Consider the following 20,234-nt stretch of genomic DNA (forward strand, 5'->3'; position numbering starts at 1 on the left):
CCTGCCTGCAGATACCCTGCCTGCAGCTGGAGATCAGGGAGCTAGCTGCCACTCCGGGTAGGCAGGACCTACTGCCAGATGCTGGGGGCTGATTGGTGCACAATCCAACTTGTCAGTTCACTGGCCTGACATAGAGCTACAGTATATGGTTTATTACTCCAAAACAATGGATGATCTGGCTCTGTCAAGTCTATCTATCATACAGCAACGTTTTATCTGTGTGGGTCAAATGCAAAAGAAGACGTATGGTATAGTAGCTCTGAAAAGCAGCCGAACGTCTCGAGGTTTACCATTGTGTTTGTGTAGCTGTTCATACAGCGTGTGGTCTTAGCTGTGTTGCATTGATAGTGAGCTGTGTAACGTGTGTGAGCATACAGTGACGGGGCAGGCCGGCCCCTCAAAAAAGGAGAGTGATGTGTTTTTAAGCTACGCTAATGAAACAGGCCCCGTGCCCCGGCTGTACCGAGAACAGTGGTAATGTCAGGAGGAGATAAGCACATTGCGCCTGTAGCATATTGACTTGTCAAGGTTAAGCAGTGAGAACCAGCGGAGGAGTGGGAGGTGAAAACGCCCCATCCTTTCACTCTTTCCTTCGATTTCTGAGGAAGACGGCGGGGGGAGGGGGGGGGAAAGGGAGGCTGCCCTGCTCCAACCTTCAAACAAAACACAGTGCAGATCAATCAGGAGCCATAGAGAGAGAGAGAGTATAGACAACAGAACAGTCATGGGTTTGGCTTTCTCCTCTCATTTAGATTGGATTTGATTTAGCTCCACAGGATCTAATTATGCGCAGACCTAAATCCCTTTGGAGTTTTCTCCACCATATTGAGGATGTCATGATGTGAGAAATGGCTGTGAGATATTAAACAGACCTGTGTGTATGAGTGTTTTATGGATGCACATCACAGTGAGCAATAATGACAGTCATTGGCTATCCTATTTGAATGGTAATAAAAACTGTCTAAGCATCTGTGTGCTTATGTTTTAAGGCCTATGGAAATATAACGGCAGTACAAATACAATGTGCATAGGAATATTGGATTTAAATCACTGAGTAATATATATATTTTTTTCTCATGATAATTGGCATAGGTGTTCACCTTCATTGTAATTTGCAGGGATTAAGACAGTCAGCATATTTCCTTTGCCTAAAACGATGAGAGGTGCACTATCGCCACACCAGACCCCTGCTTCAGGAGGATTTAAAAAGGTTAAAAGACTAGTCAGCAATTACCCTCTGTTCATTTGAGGTAAGCTGTAAAACACAATCGCATTACAGCTGCAGACAAATGCCAGGCACTGCATCTACAAAGGAAGTGGCCATCGCTTACCTCTCACTGCACCAGCTGCCTTTTACTATCCTGCCTGGAAACAGCTCCTTTGGCAAAGGAGATCAGAGGAATGGGATTTATTGTCCGTTGTTTACTTGTTTCTCTGTGTGCGTGCGTGCAACAGAACTCTGTTCGTCAATCTGAGATAGTCCAGAGAGTGTCAGAGTGACATTTACTGCTCATATTGCAGGGAAACAGGTAAGCAGAGCACACCATCTACAAAGTAGTCCCCTTTGACTCCAGCACTCAACAAATCAGAGCTGATGGGCAGGCTGGAGAGGGGGCACTGACACAGAGCTCTTTAAGAGCCCTAGTGTGCCCCAGGAATGTGGTGGAGTAAGGCCAGGGAGGGCAGGGCAGAACAAGGCGCTGTCTGGGGTTCATCTGGGGCCCAACCCGATGTCTCTTCAGTCTCCTCTAAAACTACAGTATTCACTTTAGACTTTATAGAATGCTTTCAAATGATGAGCAATAGCCAAAAACGGACGAACTTCCAATTCTTTCAGGTTATCGATCTCCAACCCCTAAGAGTTAGGTTGGTGTGTGTGTGGGGGGGGGGGGGTTACCATCTCAATCGAAAATTAGTCCTGGGCGTTTAAGTCATTAGATAATACTTCCCGTATTAGTGGGGTAGGCAGACAGATTTACAGCACTCTGTGTGGCAGGCAAGCCAGGCGGCTTGCGGTAACACGGGGGATGTTAACTCCACTCATGAAAAAAAACAGAGGATGTCATCACTCTGCGCCACCGCTGGACGGTACGTGTCACACGTATCCGCCATAGGGTAGCTTCTGTCCAGCACAGTCCACAACATCCTCTAAATCTGTCATCGCAGCCCAGACCTGCGACCCAAAATTGGCCATGCCACCCTGCTTTAGGGAGAGGACATGTGGGGGGGGGGGGGGGGGGGGGGGGGGGGTGTTTTTGTGGGTGGACATGTGTGAGCATTTAGGCACCCGTGTGTAGGACTGTGGGAGACAGCGCTCGGGACACGGCCGCCGGTGCACATGGTCCGAGGTGTGGGCTTGGCGCTCATTACAGACCCGTTGCTGTACACTGACCAGATAAGCAGAGCAGGACAAGATGAGAGCACTGCTGCCTACACAGAACTGCAGCCAGCCAAAGAGACTGTCATACTGTAGAACTAAATTAAATCCCTTTCAAAAAAGGTCTTCATTTTTTACAATAAGCTTACATATACACTGTGTACAAAACATTAAAACACCTGCTCTTTCCAAGACAGACTGACCAGCTGAAAGCTATGATCCCTTATTGATGTGACTTGTTAAATCCACTTTAAAATTAGTGTCGATGAAGGGGTGGAAACAGGTTAAAGAAGGAATTTAATGCCTTGATACAGTTGAGACATAGATTGTGTATGTGTGCCATTCACAGGGTAAACGGGCAAGACAAAATATTTAAGTGCCTTTGAACAGGGTATGGTAGTAGGTGCCAGGCGCACCAGTTTGTGTCAAGAACTGCAACACTGCTGGGTTTTTCACACTAGAAATGGTCCACCATCCAAAGGACATCCAGCCAACTTGACAGCTGTGGGAAGCATTGGAGTCAACATAGGCCAGTATCCCTGTGGGGTTGGTGGAACTCAATATTAGGAAGGAGTTCTTAATGTTTTGTCCACTCACTGTATATCTATATTGAAAAATACAAATTAGTGAACGTTTGCTGTGTGGTGGAATTAGGGGAGATCAGTTGACATACAAAAATGAGAGAGTAATTTATTAGGTGCTGAGGATTGGATGTTACGTTAATTCTAACTATAAACAATTATTGCTGGAAAAGATGTATTACTGTGTTGTGTGCTACCAACAATGTCACTTTCATTTTATTGCATTTACACAGGCTTCTTTTGTTATATGGGGTACTTACTGTGTGTGTACATGTATGACTATAGATACTGTATATAGCACGTAAAAGTAACAAAATGTGTAATCAACAGATCCTTGCTTTTTTCCTTTCCATGCACTGACATCATTTTCTTAGATCTCTGTGTTTTGCCTGTAATGTCAATGTTTTGCCTGCATCGAGAGAGAGCACGAGAGAGAGAGCGAGAGAGAACGAGAGAGAGAGAGAGACCACAAGAGAGAGAGAGAGAGACCACGAGAGAGAGAGAAAGACCACGAGAGAGAGAGAGCACGAGAGAGATGTTTGATCTGCTTCGACATCATGCGTACGGCTCCCTCCTAGGACGTTTTGAAGTATTGCACTATTTGAAGAGTAGTTTATCCATTTACTCAAAAATTAATTAATTCTCAGTGACAGATATGAACTGTTTTGCAATAAAGTTCTTCCATGGTGAATTACCAAAAGGGGCAATGTTACTACAGCAACCTAATTTAGCTCAATAATTGTCATGTTTATAGCCTACAAAAAAGATTAATAAGAATGAGAGAGCATTTGATGCCAAAGACAAACCATGCAGACATTTTTTTTTTCACTGAACAAAAATATAAAAATGCAACACGCATGAGTTACAGTTCATATAAAGGAAATTAGTCAATTGAAATAAATTCATTAGGCCCTAATCTATGAGTACAGAAATTGCGGCGGGAAGTAGTTTGGGGCTGTTTTTTTGTTGTTGCCCGAGCAGCAGATGGCTATAGTCAGTGTGCTAATACAGGACTATTAAAAGGCCCAGTGCACTACTTTTATGAAAAAAATATTTGTATTGATATTTTTCAGTGGGTGCTACAGCACCCCTACTTCCTGCAGCTATGAATACGAATATGCATCTGTTACAGTGGAGGCTCATCCTCCTTAGTGAACTTCATAAAAATGTAAACAGTGAAACATTTTAAAAGTGATCATTTTTAGATAAATTATTTGGTGACGTGCATGTATTAAAATACTATTTTGCTTTGAAGGTCTACAGTAGTTTCAACAGCACTCTCTAGGGTAGCACCGTGGTGTAGCCAGAGGACAGCTAGTTTCCGTCCTCCTCTGGGTACATTGACTTCAATACAAAACCTAGGAGGCTCGTGGTTCTCACCCCATTCCATGGACTTACAAAAGTAATTATGACAACTTCCAGAGGATGTCCTCCAACGTATGAGAGCTCTTGCAGCATGAACTGACATGTCTACCCAATCAAAGGATCAGAGAATGAATCTAGTACTGAAAGCAATTGACTCAGAAAGACAACGGCTTTGAACAAATAAAATGGAGCGTTAGCTAAAGCATATTTTTGTAACTTTCACTTAATTAGCTAGCAAATGCAGCTAGCTAGTTTAGCCTCCTCAAACACCCAGCACAAACCGAGAAGGATGCTATATTAGCTAGCTGGATATACAACACTGAAACTCTTCCAAGTCAAGGTAAACTTTTGTTTTTATTAATTTATTGCAACCGGGGCCCACCAGTAAAACTGCTATACTCCTTGCTGCCTGTACACTGTACTGGATGATTGTAGCGGGTTTACTAACACGTTAGTTCTAGTAGCTATGTTGACTAGGACGTTATAATATGGTGACAATGATGTAGGCTGTGTGTAGCAGCTATGATATTTAGGTTTGGCTTGGAAAGCTTTTTTTGCCTGGTGACAGATCATAGATGTGTTGTGCACTGAGGTCCACAATCGAAGGGAAAAGGTGAGAGGAGAGCGTGTAGATGTGAGAAGGAATTCTACAATGATCACAGGGATCATACTGTATGTACGTGGCATCTATGAAAGTGAACTGTGTTTGTGATCAGGGGTGTACTCATTCCACCTATTCTGTTGAAAAAGGTATCTTAAAATGGAATGAAAAGGGGATAAACATACCTGAATTTGTCCAATAGAAACTGTTGAACTAATGATTATACCCTAGATCAGCTAGATGCAGGCAAGAGTGTGCAAGGCGGTATTGAATGTGTCAATGTCGGTCACCTTGATTACAAAAGTGTCTCGACCTGTGCACCTACGTTGGAAACCTTCAAATCATAGGCTAGGTTGTAGCAACCTCATGATGGGTATAGGGAAAATTTGAGTATCATGTAGTAAGTAGCCTGAACCTATCGATGTTACATTGAGATGAGTGAATGAGCGTCTTCCAATATGCTATAATAGAAATAAGGCCATGCTCATAAAAACAATAATCTCCTTCCCTCATCTTAAACGGCACCAACCGCCTCTGATCTGTTGGTCACATACCTACAAAAAAAAAAAGTAGGGCCGTGGAGCAGAAAACCAGTCAGTGTCTGGTGTCACCACCATTTGCCTCATGCAGGATAACACATCTCCTTCGCATAGAGTTGATCAGGCTGTTGATTGTGGCCTGTGGAATGTTGTCCCACTCCTCTTCAATGGCTGTGCGAAGTTGCTGGATATTGGGGATACAGTTTGTGCAGAAATGATTCGGTTGTGCAAACCCACAGTTTCAGCAGCTGTCCGTGTGGCTGGTCTCAGACGATCCCGCAGGTGAAGAAGCCGGATGTAGGATGTCCTGGCATGGTTACACGTGGTCTGCGGTTGTGAGGCCGGTTGGACGTACTGCCAAATTCTCTAAAACAACATTGGAGGCAGCTTATGGTAGAGAAATTAACATTAAATTCTCTGGCAACTGCGCTGGTGGACATTCCTTCAGTCAGCATGCCAATTGCACACTCCCTACAAAACTTGAGACATCTGTGGCATTGTGTTGTGTGACAAAACAGCACATTTTAAAGTTAACTTTTGTCCCCAGCACAAGGTGCACCTGTGTAATGATCATGCTGTTTAAAATCAGCCACTTGATGTCACACCTGTCAGGTGGATGGATTATCTTGGCAAAGGAGAAATGCTCACGAACAGGGGTGTAAACAAATTTGTGCACAAAGTTTGATAGAAATAAGCTTTTTCTGTGTATGGGAAATTTCTGGGATCTTATTTCAGCTCATGAAACATGGGAGCAACACTTTACATGTTAAGTTTCTATTTTTTTATAAAAATTGGACATACTGAAAATAAGATTAGACTTGGATGCTTTCAATGCACTATTTGCATAAATGAAGAAGAAAAAAGATTGTGCTGTCCAAAACATAGCTGCATATTTTATCCCTGTTAATTGAAAATATGTCTTCCTGGGGGAGAGAGATCAAAACGAGAGAACGTATTTTTCCCTTCCACTTCTCTGCACAGGTCATCGAACAAACACTTGCCCCACAATCCCCCTCCCTGATACATGTGTAAATATTATAATAGTGCCTTCCCTACTGAGATATTGACTTGTTTGGATTCTTATCTTTTATTATTGTTGCATTGTGGAGAAGGAACCTACATGGAACATTTCATTGGACAGCATATACACCATGTGTATCCTGTACATACGGCTTATAAAACTTCACTTGAAACATTAGGAAAATATATTTGGGGGGGGATGAATAACAGGTGGATTATGACATATTTACTACCCTCTAGGGACTTTGATGTCCATGTAGCATTCCTTTCTTGAATAGGATTTGAATAGATTATGCACTTGATAATTATGTAACAGACATGTTTATGACTGCTAGTGGACATTAGCTAAATAAAACCGGCGTACTAATAACAGATGTATAACACGATGCAATAGTTCACTTTCTCTGCATTGCTTAACCATTTCAGCGTCTGGAGAAAGAGCATGCAGGACTGGAATGTTGACTTTGGGACATATGCAACAGTAGCATTGTCGATAAGGCTACATTAGTGTGATATTCTTGCAGAGGAACCATAGAAATTGTGAATTAGAGCCAGCCGATGTTCTCATTTCAGCGCACAGAAACAATATGCATGAAAGATGGTTCACTGCTATTTCTGTAAACAAACAGTGCGTGTGGAGTGTGTGTGTGTGAAACGTCAATTTTGTGATGGCCAGGTGAGCAGGTCCTTATTCAGCTGGCCCATCCCGATGTAGATAGTGTTTATTCTATCCAAGTGGTGCCATTAGACATTGTGTCTGCTGATATTTGGCTGTTTCTTTTCATCCAATAAATTGTCCCTCTCCTCTCGTCATCAACAGTGCAATCATTCTCAGTGATGCTAGAGCACTGGGGAGGAAAGAAGAGGCCAGGCCCGCCAAGATGGATGTGTGTTATTGTTTGTGTGATGACAGTGGGTTTCAATCAGGTCCTCGGCACCCTAATCCCAGGTAGAGCTTTTGAGATGCTGAGTCAGGTCCTGCTTCATCGATCCATCACCCCAGGCTAGCGGTGGGCAGGTGTAGTCCCCATCTCCCCGGAGACACAGGAAACACCTGGCCTGCTCTCCTCGGGACTTCATCATCCCTCCGTCTCAGGCTGCTGGGAGCTCAACGTCGCCAAGCAGAAACTGTGAAAGCAGCACTTTTGTGCTCGTTTGTTGTCTGTACACAAGAATTAGGGAAGGTAGTGTGGCTCTCCCTCGCCTCCCACACCTGCTCCCCCACCCCTACCTCTCTCACCCAGGAAGAAAGGAAAGGAAATGCACTGAATGGACCGCACACACACAACTGCTTCAGAATTGCCTGAATCTGTGCAAGGCAGACCACATACATTTGTAGAATAAACCTCAATGACACCACACTGTAATTACCAATGCATTTCATCTTTATGACGTAACCCCCAATTTTTCAAAGTGAATGCTCTTTCAATACAGCTTTTAACACGTCATTACTTTGATAGTGTGGTAAGAGAATGAGCAGTGGTTATAATTACATTTGAGGCAAGGAACAGGCCAGTGAGGGGCGAGAGTGTTTCTCCTGCAGCAGGTAGTCAATTAGAGGCAGAGGGAGACTGTGCAGCAGCGCAGTCCTCACCTCTGTTGCTTCTCCACTGAGGTGCTGTAGATAAAGTTTTATTACAGGACACTATCTGCTTCTCTTCTCCTACATCAATAGACCAATCCATTCCAATATAATCACTTCTTCACCTTCTATTTCTCATTGAGACTAACAATAAAAGGTCATGGTTGCCACTTTAATCTAGCCAAGAAGGTGACCATTTTAAAGAAATAATGACTGCCTCTTTCTATTTTTTTATGTAGCTGGATTCCTCTGCTTTACACCCCCAAGAGTTATTACGTGTGTTGTCGCTGACAAACTAAAAGAGAAAGAACGACCCAAACTGTTTTATTACTCCCAGAGAGCTCTGTGAAGACAGCTGCTGTTATCTGTCAATATTTAGAAAGGAGAGAAATGTTCTTGAGTCCAGCCTTGGCCTGAAGCTCATTAAGAAGGCTTCACCAGCGCCATCTTGACTGTATCAATACACAATATGGCAGAGACCATGTATCAGTCTACACAGATCATTCCATACAGCAAATCAAATTGAGCAAATCGATTTCATATTCTAGGAACTCCCAAACATTGCTATTCCTTTATCAGTCCATACAGAAGGCCATTGCTTTATGAGGATGTTTAAGTAAATTGCCTTGTCTTCCAAATCCTCTGAGGCTTAATGTCCTAGTAAGACGGAAAGCAGGTTGAAGTAGATTAAGCAAGAAAACATCTTGCTTTGTTAGTTCCACAAAACACACAAAGTCGCTTTGTGGAAAATGAATATGAACATTGGATTTGCACATCGCAGACAATTCATTTCAATGCAGAAAACCTGAACCGCCGAAGTAAAAATAACATTCCGTAAATGATATACAGCCTGTTTGGAGCAAAAGGTGAAGGGAACCGGTATCATTGGCGGAGAGTAAAACTTCTGCTTTTCCCAGAGACAACTTGGAACAGTAAAGAGGACATATTGCACATTCAATAAAATGGTATTTTCAAAATACAGACGAGTGTGGAAGCAGTTTTTGGCATAGCAGGACACCGAACTCATTAGCCAAAAGAGAGGTTCCCTTTTGTTAAATATTTTATGCAGACCTATAAACATGGAGTGTACATGTGGAGCCCAATGGCTCTGGTAAAACCATTGATATGAGTCCATGTCTTTGGTGTTTGGCCTTGGAGGGGACACCCTGCCGAGCTGTTTATGAGCCTCTTGAACAACGAATGTACAGTGATCTGACATTCCATAAACTTTAGAAGGCATTTTATCGATGATTGATGTGATTGTCAACAAATCTGCATGGAAATTGTGGGGAATGCTGAATAGCCCTGGGCAGAAGAGGCTCTAGGCCTGGACTAAGTCATAAAATTGAGAGGTGTGAAAAGCCCCACAATTTCCCCTTATTAGAAACTATGAACTCTTTGCCTAAAGCAGATCTGATTATCTGAAGCTTGTCTGTCATCAGTAGCTCGCAGCCAGGGAGGTCTACAGTTTCGTTTGCAGATCACTCATATATTCACACGACACACAAAAACAATGCCACAAATGCTACCTTTAGTTCCCAATAAGTTGTAGTTACCCCATTAATTCTATTTTTATTTGGTGTGATTTACACCCATTTCCTCCATGCAATAGTACAGGAAACAGATGCTAGGAATTGTTCTTTTCCTAAATTCCTGGGAGAGAGATTCTGGTCAACACTGATGTGCGGGCTTGGCTTTGTACTCGCATGAGAAAGGGTGGTAGACAGTGACTAAATTGACTCCCTGGTTTCCCTGCTCCGATGCTCCATTTCCTCACAGTTTCCACTTGCGTATGTCCGTTTGCCCAAAGCCAGGTTGGCCATGCTTTATGGCAGGCTTCCCTCGCGGAACAACCGCTGCGTTTTCCCAGGACAAGGTCAAGACTCGCCCTCTGCTTCTGCTGCGACAGACAGGTGATGGGTGTGACGGCTGTTCCAATACAGAATATGAGCCGAATACAGATGCATGGAATAAAGTGGTCGACATACTCTGTTTAGACCCAGTTTTAGGGTAAATTATTAAAAAGGGAAATAATTAAACACCCCGGAATTTTCGTTGTGGGTGAATAAAACCACAGTTTGTAACAATTCCATTTAGTTTAATTACGAAATGTTCATTGAGTCAGGAAAAAAAATACTTACCTAAAAGGAAACATTAAGGACCTATTACTGTTTATGATGTCGAAGATTTTGAAAACAAACGATGGATTGTAGGCTATAGCTTCCAACCATGTATACAATAGGTCATGTGGCTCTTTTGGAATGTGATTAGGCTACAGCAGATATTTCATAGAATTGCTATTTGCGTATGAAAATCTTATGGGACGCTTTAAATCAATTGTTGTATTTTTGTTGGTGGCCCGCTTTTTGATGGTGTGCACAGTACGCATTTAGACTGTGGCATCAACCCAATGATAATACTCCAGCCACAAATCATTACTTTTCATGGGCAAGAGCGCCATCTAGAGGAGTTGACGTTTAAGGGAATGTTTTGACGTCGCCTGCCCTATATCTATGCAGAACCCTGCTGAAAATGACATACACTACTACCCGTTATTGTGGACCATCCAAAATGTACACAGTGATTTTGAAGCCAATTTGTTCACCAGTTTTAGTGATGGTTCAATCACGTATTAATGTTGTATTACTGTAAAAGCTGTTGGAATAATCATTGGACCAGTAGTGCCATCTACTGGTCCAATAAGCAATCAGGATCATTTACTGACCAAAATTATAGGTTATAATAATAATAATAATAATAATAATAATAATAATAATAAATGAATTCATTCCCCCCACATAGCTCAAATGAATGCTTAACATAAAATGTTTTTTTTTCTTTGATTCATACCAGAAATATGAATAAGAGCCCAAGTCTTCAAGGCCAATGTCTTTACCTCTTTTGGGGAGAAAAACACCAACATGACAGAATAGATTTGGTGGCGAAAGATTCTGCATCTCAACGGTTTAATTTGAAAGGAATTGACCAGTTGCATGAATGCTCTCCATCACCTCAAGATACAGTCGGCAGCAAGCTCCTCCATGAAGATTTACTGGATAGGAAGCTTTTGCTGACGGGGGCTGCTATTACCACAGATATATGGTAAAGCATCATTTGAGTTCTAAAATGGTTATAAAACTTGTATTAAATTGTCTTAAGTGCTCGCTTTAAAACCAAAGAGGTTGTCATTCACTTCTATTCCAGGAGCTGGTTACGTCATTAAGTTGTCAGCCAAAAAACATAATCTAGTGCAGGACTGGACAGTTGTAAGGCAGGTAGCCTAGAGGTTAGTGCATTGGGCCAGTAACAGAAAGGTTTCTGGATCGAATCCCAGAGCTGACAAGGTACAAATCTGTCATTCTGCCCCTGAACAAGGCAGTTAACCCACTGTTCCCCGGTAGGCCGTCATTGTAAATAAGAATTTGTTTAACTGACTTGCCTAGTTAAATAAAAAAAGGCAACTGTAATTTGTTTTTATGACAGACTATTTATCAGCAGGCTTTTATGCATTTGGTTAAAATCCTTTTAAAATTGCATTAATGAAATTCAAATGTGTCCTTTTGAACAGTGATGGGGTCAATTATATTTCAATTCCAGTCAATTCAGGAAGGAAACTGAAAATGCCAATTCTCTCCAATGTTTTTCATTGACTAGAATTGACTCTAAACCTGCTTCAAGTATTTTGATGCTCAGGCACTGCATCTCATATGTACGGCGTATTAACTACCCAACTCTGTGCAAAGAAGAGCATCGTCTTAATGTGGCATTTACTCTGCGAGTTTGGGCTGTGATAAACTATTAGTAACATACAATGTGGATTACCCTTGATGTTCGGCAACAAGATGAAAGATGACAAAAACACGTCGCTCCTAGAATGCTTTATAGAACCCCAGATTGGGAGAGAAAATATTCCCACCTGTAGCTGGTAATAATGTGTGGGTTGGGTCTGTAGTCTGTGATATATCTCAGTGTCAGGGGGCTGTCACCCCATGTTCAGAGAATAAGGGGTGTGATCAACAACCAAACAAACATGCTGTCCAGGGGTTGGGGCAAGGAGAAGTACACAGAGCATCAATCAAACTCCATCTGTGAGGAGCTGATACCGCAGCACACATGCCTCTACGCTCAGCTCTGCTCAGCTAACCTCCCTCAACACCCAGCCCGCTTCTGTTTTGTGCTATTTCAGTCCAAAATTTGTGATAGAAAAGAAAAATTAAGGAGCTTGCTGGTTCATACATTCCTATGCTTTGTCCAAAGCTTACTGTCAAGCGCAGAGGTGCCAATAATCCACCAACGTCAAATAGACAACGTTGGAAAATGCATATCTAGCATCAGGAGAAAACAAATTATTCCATTTGTGTTCTGATAATGGACACGTCACTCCGTTGAAGTAATGTTGAGCCCAGTGTAATGTCAACTCCTGTTCCAGGCCTCTAAAAGGCTTGTTGGGAGCGTTTCCTCCTTCAATTGGACCAGGGTATGACTGACTGCCTGGTTTTTGACAGCATGAATTTGACAAATCCCCTCACATCTGCTGCTCCTCTCAAACAGCAGCGGTTGGCATGGGCTTGGACTGGGCAGCAATACATTGTTTATAGCTGCTGGGCTATCCTTGGCTGTTCCCCCTGCACAACATTTTATCAGGCGTGAAAGTTTTCCTTCTTAGCTGGTGCTATGGGCAAATGAGAACCCCACAAAATTAAAATACTAATCAATGCCAATGTTACAGATTGTTCAAAATCAATATGGAGACAGAGGCCGTTTCCCATTTCGATGACATTCAGAATAAAACAAAATAATCATTGAGATCCATGGCCTCAATAAAGTATCCATTGTTGCGGTAGCATGCAGAGCATTTGCCAACTCCTACACCCAAAGGCGACAACTCCTGGTACCAAACAAATAAAATTGTATTTGTCACATGTGCCGAATACAACAGGTAGACCATACTGTGAAATGCTTATGGGTGGCACTTTTGATTCATTGTTCATCAGTCTTATTGCTTGGGAGTAGAAGCTATTAAGGAGCCTTTTGGAACTAGACTTGGCACTCCAGTACCACTTGCCACTGGAGTCTTTGACAATGTTTTGGGCCTTCCTCTGACACCGCCTAGTATATAGGTCCTGGATGGCAGGAAGCTTGGCTCCAGTGATGTACTGGGCTGTACGCACTACCCTCTGTAGCCCTTACAGTCAGATGCCGAGCAGTTGCCATACCAGGTGGTGATGCAACTGGTCAACTACTACTGTTCCTTAATTAAGGGAAAGCTCTGAAGCAGAAATAATGTTACCAGGCCTCAATCTCATTATCAGTTTAATTAAGAAATAAATGTGCTGGAACAAACACAGGTGATATGTAATCGCCAGTGTCAGAGTGAAGGGTGTAACACAGGACTTATTTCATTCATGGTTATTCATGGCTATATAATCCCCGTTTTCATCCATTGTAACAACTGTGTTAATAGAATGTTACACTTTAACAATACAATTCATCTCTGTAGTTGGAATGATCTTTTACTTAAAAAAGGTACAATAATACCACCTATAATATAACAGAACTGTAATAACCAAAACAAAAGACATACCACACTACATCTCTAAATAGGCAATAAATAGAAATGAAGGTTAATGACAGTGAAATATTGTCATTTTTATTGAGGCTGTATTTTTTCCTGGCACCCTGTAATGGTAATGCCAGACATTATTCCATCCAATAAAACAGTACATGGATACTAGTCCAGATCTGATTTTCAACAAGATTCTATATTTATGGTGAAGCAGCTGATGGCAATAGCATATTCAAGTTGTGCTGTCCAATGTCAACACTGACAGTGGTCAAATCCAAAACATTAACTTACGAATATTCAGATACATTTTAATGCAAGTGCAAATTGTGTAGGCTATTTTAAAGTGTTACAAATACTGAACAGTTGCATTTCCCTGCATTTTATTTTAATAAAACATATCTGTATGCATGAACTAGTAACATACATTTGCAACAAACAAGCTAAATTCCCCAAATATTTATTTTGCTTTGTAGTTATGGGAAAATATGGAAAAACCTGGTTAATGTCTATGGGAAAAACAATCAGCTGTGGCTATTCTGGTACATTGCCTTCAGTGTCCACTAGATAGCAGACAACGTCTTTGTTTCACTCCTACAGCTACATGGCACGTACACGGAGCGTGTATGATTAGCCTACAAAGTCATCACAAATGTTAAAGATTATACATAATAATAAAAAATATTATCTTTCATTTATATCATTGGACGTTTAAATAAAGGTATACTATGCATCTGAATAAATTGACTCTGAATGATTTATCTTAAATCAACTTGCTAGGCCTATCCGGTTTATTATGGTGAAACCACAAAAACGATCCTGGATCAGTTAACGACTGCACGGACCAGTTCAGACTTCCTATCACGTGGTGCAGTAGCTTCCTTTCTTCTCAGAACCAAGGAAAGAGAATACTTCGCAAAATGGAGGTGATAAATATGTTGATTGTTTATCAGTGTCTGCATACATTTGCGTTGCACGTAACAATGTAAAGTGTGTTATGAGCAAACAGGTCTTTGAAAATGATGCAGCGGCATAATGTGCACATGATTCTAACAGCATTTTTAGGAAGGCAACATTTAACGTTAGCTAGCTAACGTTAGCGCTGCTGCGTTTCTCAACATTTAGCTAGCAAAATTATCATGCCAGTCAGAGTTCTACGGTTACAATGTTGCAGTTATTTTGGTTTATAGAACGTCTCCACATTAACAAGTACTTGGATGTATCATTCATTGGGATACAAAGGCCTAAAATGTAGGTCAGGCCAAGCCTTAGCTACAGATTGTAACACCAGACAATGTGATGTAACCCCCAGAAATGGGTATCCAGTATACTGGGTGTTTCAGGTTAACGTTAGGTAGGTAACGTTACTGTTTGGTGTAGCACAGAGCATTTTCGACCAACCTTTGCGATTCGTCGAAACCGGGGTCTCATAAAATGTCATTGTCCAGTTGCAGGATGTCTGTTGGAATTTAGAAAATGCTCTGTTAAAATAAATAAAAAAATGTTTTGCGCCATAAAGGAATCCAACAATGTGAGGAGTGTGTACGCCGCCATCTTGTCTTTTTGTCTTGTCTTTTTTCTTGTCTTTTTCAAGTCTTCACTCATTGATTGAGGCAGGTGGATCCACCCCAAAGTGCCGCATGTCTTGACAGACACCTGTCTCGATCAACAAGAGAATACTTGAAATGGACAAGATGGCGGCGTACATGTGGTTTGATTACTTAATGGAGTCATTTTATTTTAATAATGGAGAATTTTCTAAATTCAAATGGACAAGGACATTTTATGAGACTCCAGTTTCCAAGAATCTAAGACCGTATTGCTAAGTTTGGTCAAATTATGTGCTACACCAAACGGTACCAAACCTGGTTAAATCACATCTGGTTTTACAGTCTAGCTAAAGCATAGCCTGTCCTACAGTTTAGGTCTATGTATCCCAATGAATGATACATTCAAACACTTGTTGAACTGTGGAGACATTCCATAATTCTACAAACCAAAATTACTGCAACATTGTAAACTAGAACTCTGACTAGCATGATGCAATTTCCTAGCCAAATGATCAGAAACACAGCTGTGCTAAAGTTAGCTAGTTAGCATTTTGTCACTGCAACATTTTCTAAGACCTGTTTGCTACATAATATTTTAAAATGGCAAAACTGTTTTCCCTAGAATGTCCAAGAGTCTTGGCTAATGAGAAAATCTTGATACATTTATATGTATCTGTAAAATGTTTGAAATAAGGTGGTATAGTCTGGTATTCATACAATTGCATTGTTATGTGACATGCATACTTGTTTTGAATCATTTTAACAGGGTCATGAAGCTAGGGAGCCTGAACAGCTCAGGAAGCTGTTCATTGGGGGCCTAAGTTTTGAAACCACTGAGGAAAGTTTAAGGATCCATTTTGAACAATGGGGAAACCTCACAGACAGTGTGGTATGTATCCATTTCACAAGTGTCTGGTATTTACAATGCATTTATATGAGGAGTAATGTGGGCTAATACGTTGGTTTCATGTAGGTAATGCGGGACCCAAACAACAAGCGCTCGAGAGGGTTCGGCTTTGTAACATACTCCTGTGTGGAGGAGGTGGATGCCTGCATGGCAGCTCGCCCTCATAAGGTGGACGGACGTGTTGTTGAACCTAAAAGGGCTGTATCGAGAGAGGTAAGCAAACTGCTTCACATTCATTTGCGATTGTCAAAATGTGAGAAGTGTGTGCTCACTGCTCAGCTTTTCTTCGGTCACAGGACTCTAATAGACCGGGTGCCCACCTGACGGTGAAGAAGATATTTGTTGGGGGGATCAAGGAGGACACACGGGAGGACCATATCAGGGAGTACTTTGAGACCTACGGGAGGATTGAGACCATTGACATTATGGAGGAACGCGCAACTGGGAAAAAGAGGGGCTTCTGCTTTGTCTCATTTGATGACAATGACACTGTGGATAAAATTGTTGGTACGTATGGGGTTGTTGCCGCTTTGAATTGCTCATTTTTAAATATCAGTAAACAATCCTTTGCTGAGGATTTGCCTTGTTTTCTTTTCAGCTCAGAAATACCACACAATAAACAGCCACAACTGCGAAGTCAGAAAAGCACTCCCAAAACAGGAAATGGAGGCGTCTAATCAGAGGAGTAAGCATAATAACCCATCTTTATTTGTCCAAATGTATGAATGTTTTAGTGGCACATATAGAACATACTTCAGTGTCAATATTGGCTCTTTTTTTTTTAGATAGGGGTGGTGGCTCTGGAAACTTCATGGGCAGAGGTGGCAACTCTGGTGGTGGCAACTTTGGGCAAGGTAAGTCCCTTTTCCATTTGATATGTGGATACGTTTGGAACCGTAATCGCACCAGCAATGTAAATGGAATTATCTTGTGTGTTACAGGAGGCTATGGTGGCGGAAGAGGAGGGGATGGATACAATGGATACGGTGGAGAGGGTCAGTATTTATGTAGCGGATCATCAGATAAGGAGCGGGAACTTGACGATGCATTTTTGAAAGAGAGCTTGTTCAAATCTGAGCGCTTTTCTGTCCAGGTGGAAACTACAGTGGGGGACCTGGCTACAGAGGTGGACGTGGTGGCGGGTATGGGGGAGGAAGTCCTGGGTATGGAAACCAGGGAGGAGGCTTTGGAGGAGGATATGATAACTACAATGACAGAGGCAACTTTAGAGGTACGAACACCTGTTTTAGCCTGTATATATTGTCATGTCACATGATCTGTTTGAATGAGCTGAACCCACAGTAATTGGATGTGACGACATTATTCTAAAAATCAATCCCTGTGACTCGTAGGGAACTTTGGTGGTGGAAGGGGTGGAAATTACAATGACTTTGGCAACTACGGAGGACCGCAATCTAGCTATGGTCCCATGAAGGGGAACAACTTTGGTGGCAGAAACTCTGGTGGTGGCCCCTATGGAGGTGAGTATTCTCTCGCTGAGCTGGATGAGGTGATGTGCTGTCTGATGTTGTGATGACACAACCCTCATCTGTCAATCATTTGTTTATTCCAGGTGGCTACGGCTCAGGCGGTGGAAGTGGGCATGGCTACGGCTCACAGCGATATTGATACTATGACGCTCGGGTAAGTTCCGTTTGAAAACACTGTGCATACCTGACTGTATAGTACAGTGTGAGCCCACCCAACACTAGAATAACTATTTGTTTTATCCTGTATCCATTCAACAGGCTTCAGTTCTTAGCAGGAGAGGAGATGAGCAAGGATTTGTCAGGAAAGCTGCAGGTTACTGTACTTTTAGGCAGTCGTCTGAAAGCATGTAGAGGAACAGAAGTCAGAAAGTTATTGCAGCTTTAACGGGAAACTAATCCTAAGAAAGACTGTACACACAAACTACAAAGTGCAAGGGTGTAGCTAGTACCTTATTTGTGGTAGATGTTCCCCCACTTTATAATTGTTCCTTTTGTGCATCTGAAGTGTATGTAATGTTGTGCCTGTGGAATCAGGAGTTTAAAAAAAATAAAAAAGTATTTCGAACTCCAGTCAGTTTTGAATAGTCCTACATTTATTTTGCTGTAGATTGATAGATTTTCTATGGTCTTCTCATCTTTGTCGTTTTTGAAGAACTTGGTCCTGTCAGAAGGGCTTATACGCATCAGGCCCTCAAATAAGCTAGAGCTTTCTTTTTTTTCTTTTGAAGTTAATATGATTGCAAGTCTTTGTATCAAGTGTATTATGATCTGTATTTCAAGAACCCCATGTATTTTATTAGTGACAAGTGGTTATAAGTAGTGCAGACAACAATTTTAAGGAAATGTGTTTTACACTACTTGTATGCAGTAAACAGAATTCTAGATTGTAAAAAATATTTTGACAAGTGGAAAAAAAGTTTAATAAAGTTGTGTAGTAAAGTCTTTTGAAGTATAGTGCATCATTGGCTCAGAGAGATTGAAGGATTTGATTCTTGTCATGTCTGTCATCACTAATCAAGTGTAGCAAATCAATATCCTCAGAAGTATGTTTTGTTTTCTCTGAACTTTGAAAGATTCATTTTTTTCCTGCCTGGATGGAAAGGGAGTCTTGGCTAGTCCTAGGGCGAGGGACACGCATCGCCTAGCCAGGATTGCACTAGTAGGATTGTTACAGCTACAAGCCACTTCAGTTGTGCCTCAGCGGGTCAGTATGGAAGATTGCAGTGTTTTTTCAGACAGGACCTCTTCAGTCCCAGCACAGTGGACAAGTCAGCATGTTGTGAGAGAAAAGAGAAGGCAGCACCGAGAGCCACACCCTTGGAGGAAAGCATATTCTAGCGAAAAAATAAACTAGAGTTCCTGGACACTTAGAGATCCTGTTGAGTCAGATATGGCAGTTTACCAGGAAGTTCTTACTAGCTTTCAGACCTTACAGGGAAAAGGGAAGTGAGTATTTCACAAGCAGTGGTAACATAAAGAAGATGCAGGTAAGAGTAACCACTTTGCTTGGTTTACAGATCGTGACAGAAGCATTACGACTACTCTTAAAGGCTGAAAATCTCTAATGACACGATTACATGGACATTTCTGGATGGGTAAGACTTAAGTAAATCTCAAAGTATACTGCAAGGTGTAAGGCTGCACACACCAACATTCAAATAGGGGTGAACAATTTCTGTTGAGTATGGAATCCCTTCTAAGAGTAAAATGGTACCATTCACTCCACTTAAGGTCATTTTTAAGGATCTCATGCATTTCTTGCACAGCTCACTGATCTCTGGGAGTCTGCAGAACATACTTTACATTCATGCAGGCTTACACTACAGGTATCTTGATATTTTGCGCTGCATCATTTTAAAGATTTTCTATACATCGCTTTGAAAGGTAACATTTAAAAAGTGTAACTTAATTAAGGATGATGATTTTTTTTCCCACCCCCCGGTCAGACAAGGTAGGTATATATTCCAGTTTGAATAAATTAATCCAAGTATGCATGTCTATTAGATGTGTTTCTTGAATAAAGACATTCTCCTAAAAGGAATTAGTGATATTTTATGTACTGTACCAGTCAAAGGTTTGGACACACCTACTCATTCCATGGTTTTTATTTATCTTTACTATTTTCTACGTTGTAGAATAATAGTGATGTCATCAAAACTATGGAATAATATAGTAACCAAAAAAGTGTTAGACAAATCAAAATATATTTTAGATTCATCAAAGTAGCCACCCTTTGCCTTGATAGCTTTGCACACTTGGCATTCAATCAACCAGCTTTCACCTGGGATGCTTTTCCAACAGTCTTGAAGGAGTTCCCACATATGCTGAGCACTTGTTGGCTGCTTTTCCTTTACTCTGTGGTCCATCTCAGTTGGGTTGAGGTCGGGGGATTGTGGAGGCCAGGTCATCTGATGCAGCACTCCATCACTCTCCTCCTTGGTCAAATAGCCCTTACACAGCCTGGAGGTGTGTTGGGTCATTGTCCTGTTGAAAAACAAATGATAGTCCCACTAAGTGCAAACAAGATGTGATGGTGTATCGCTGCACAATGCTGTAGTAGCCATGCTGGTTAAGTGTGCCTTGAATTCTAAATAAATCACCAGCAAAGCACCATCACACCGCCATTCTTCACGGTGGGAACCACACAAGTGGAGATCAT

At 41.6% G+C, this 20,234-nt stretch overlaps 1 protein-coding gene across 1 annotated transcript; it reads left to right on the forward strand.

Moving 5' to 3' along the window:
* Positions 1-14,452: 14,452 nt before the first annotated feature.
* On the forward strand, positions 14,453-18,517 carry LOC115160785 (heterogeneous nuclear ribonucleoprotein A3). Its single transcript, XM_029711191.1, has 11 exons — positions 14,453-14,554; positions 15,945-16,067; positions 16,152-16,298; positions 16,382-16,592; positions 16,684-16,770; positions 16,871-16,939; positions 17,027-17,080; positions 17,179-17,316; positions 17,438-17,566; positions 17,659-17,729; positions 17,834-18,517. Exons 1-10 carry the CDS (start codon positions 14,549-14,551, stop codon positions 17,712-17,714), a joined length of 1,020 nt encoding a protein of 339 aa, XP_029567051.1. The 5' UTR covers positions 14,453-14,548; the 3' UTR covers positions 17,715-17,729; positions 17,834-18,517.
* Positions 18,518-20,234: the final 1,717 nt, after the last annotated feature.

Source organism: Salmo trutta, chromosome 24 (assembly GCF_901001165.1).
Source record: "Salmo trutta chromosome 24, fSalTru1.1, whole genome shotgun sequence".
In the NCBI taxonomy this organism is placed as follows: Eukaryota; Metazoa; Chordata; class Actinopteri; order Salmoniformes; family Salmonidae; genus Salmo; species Salmo trutta.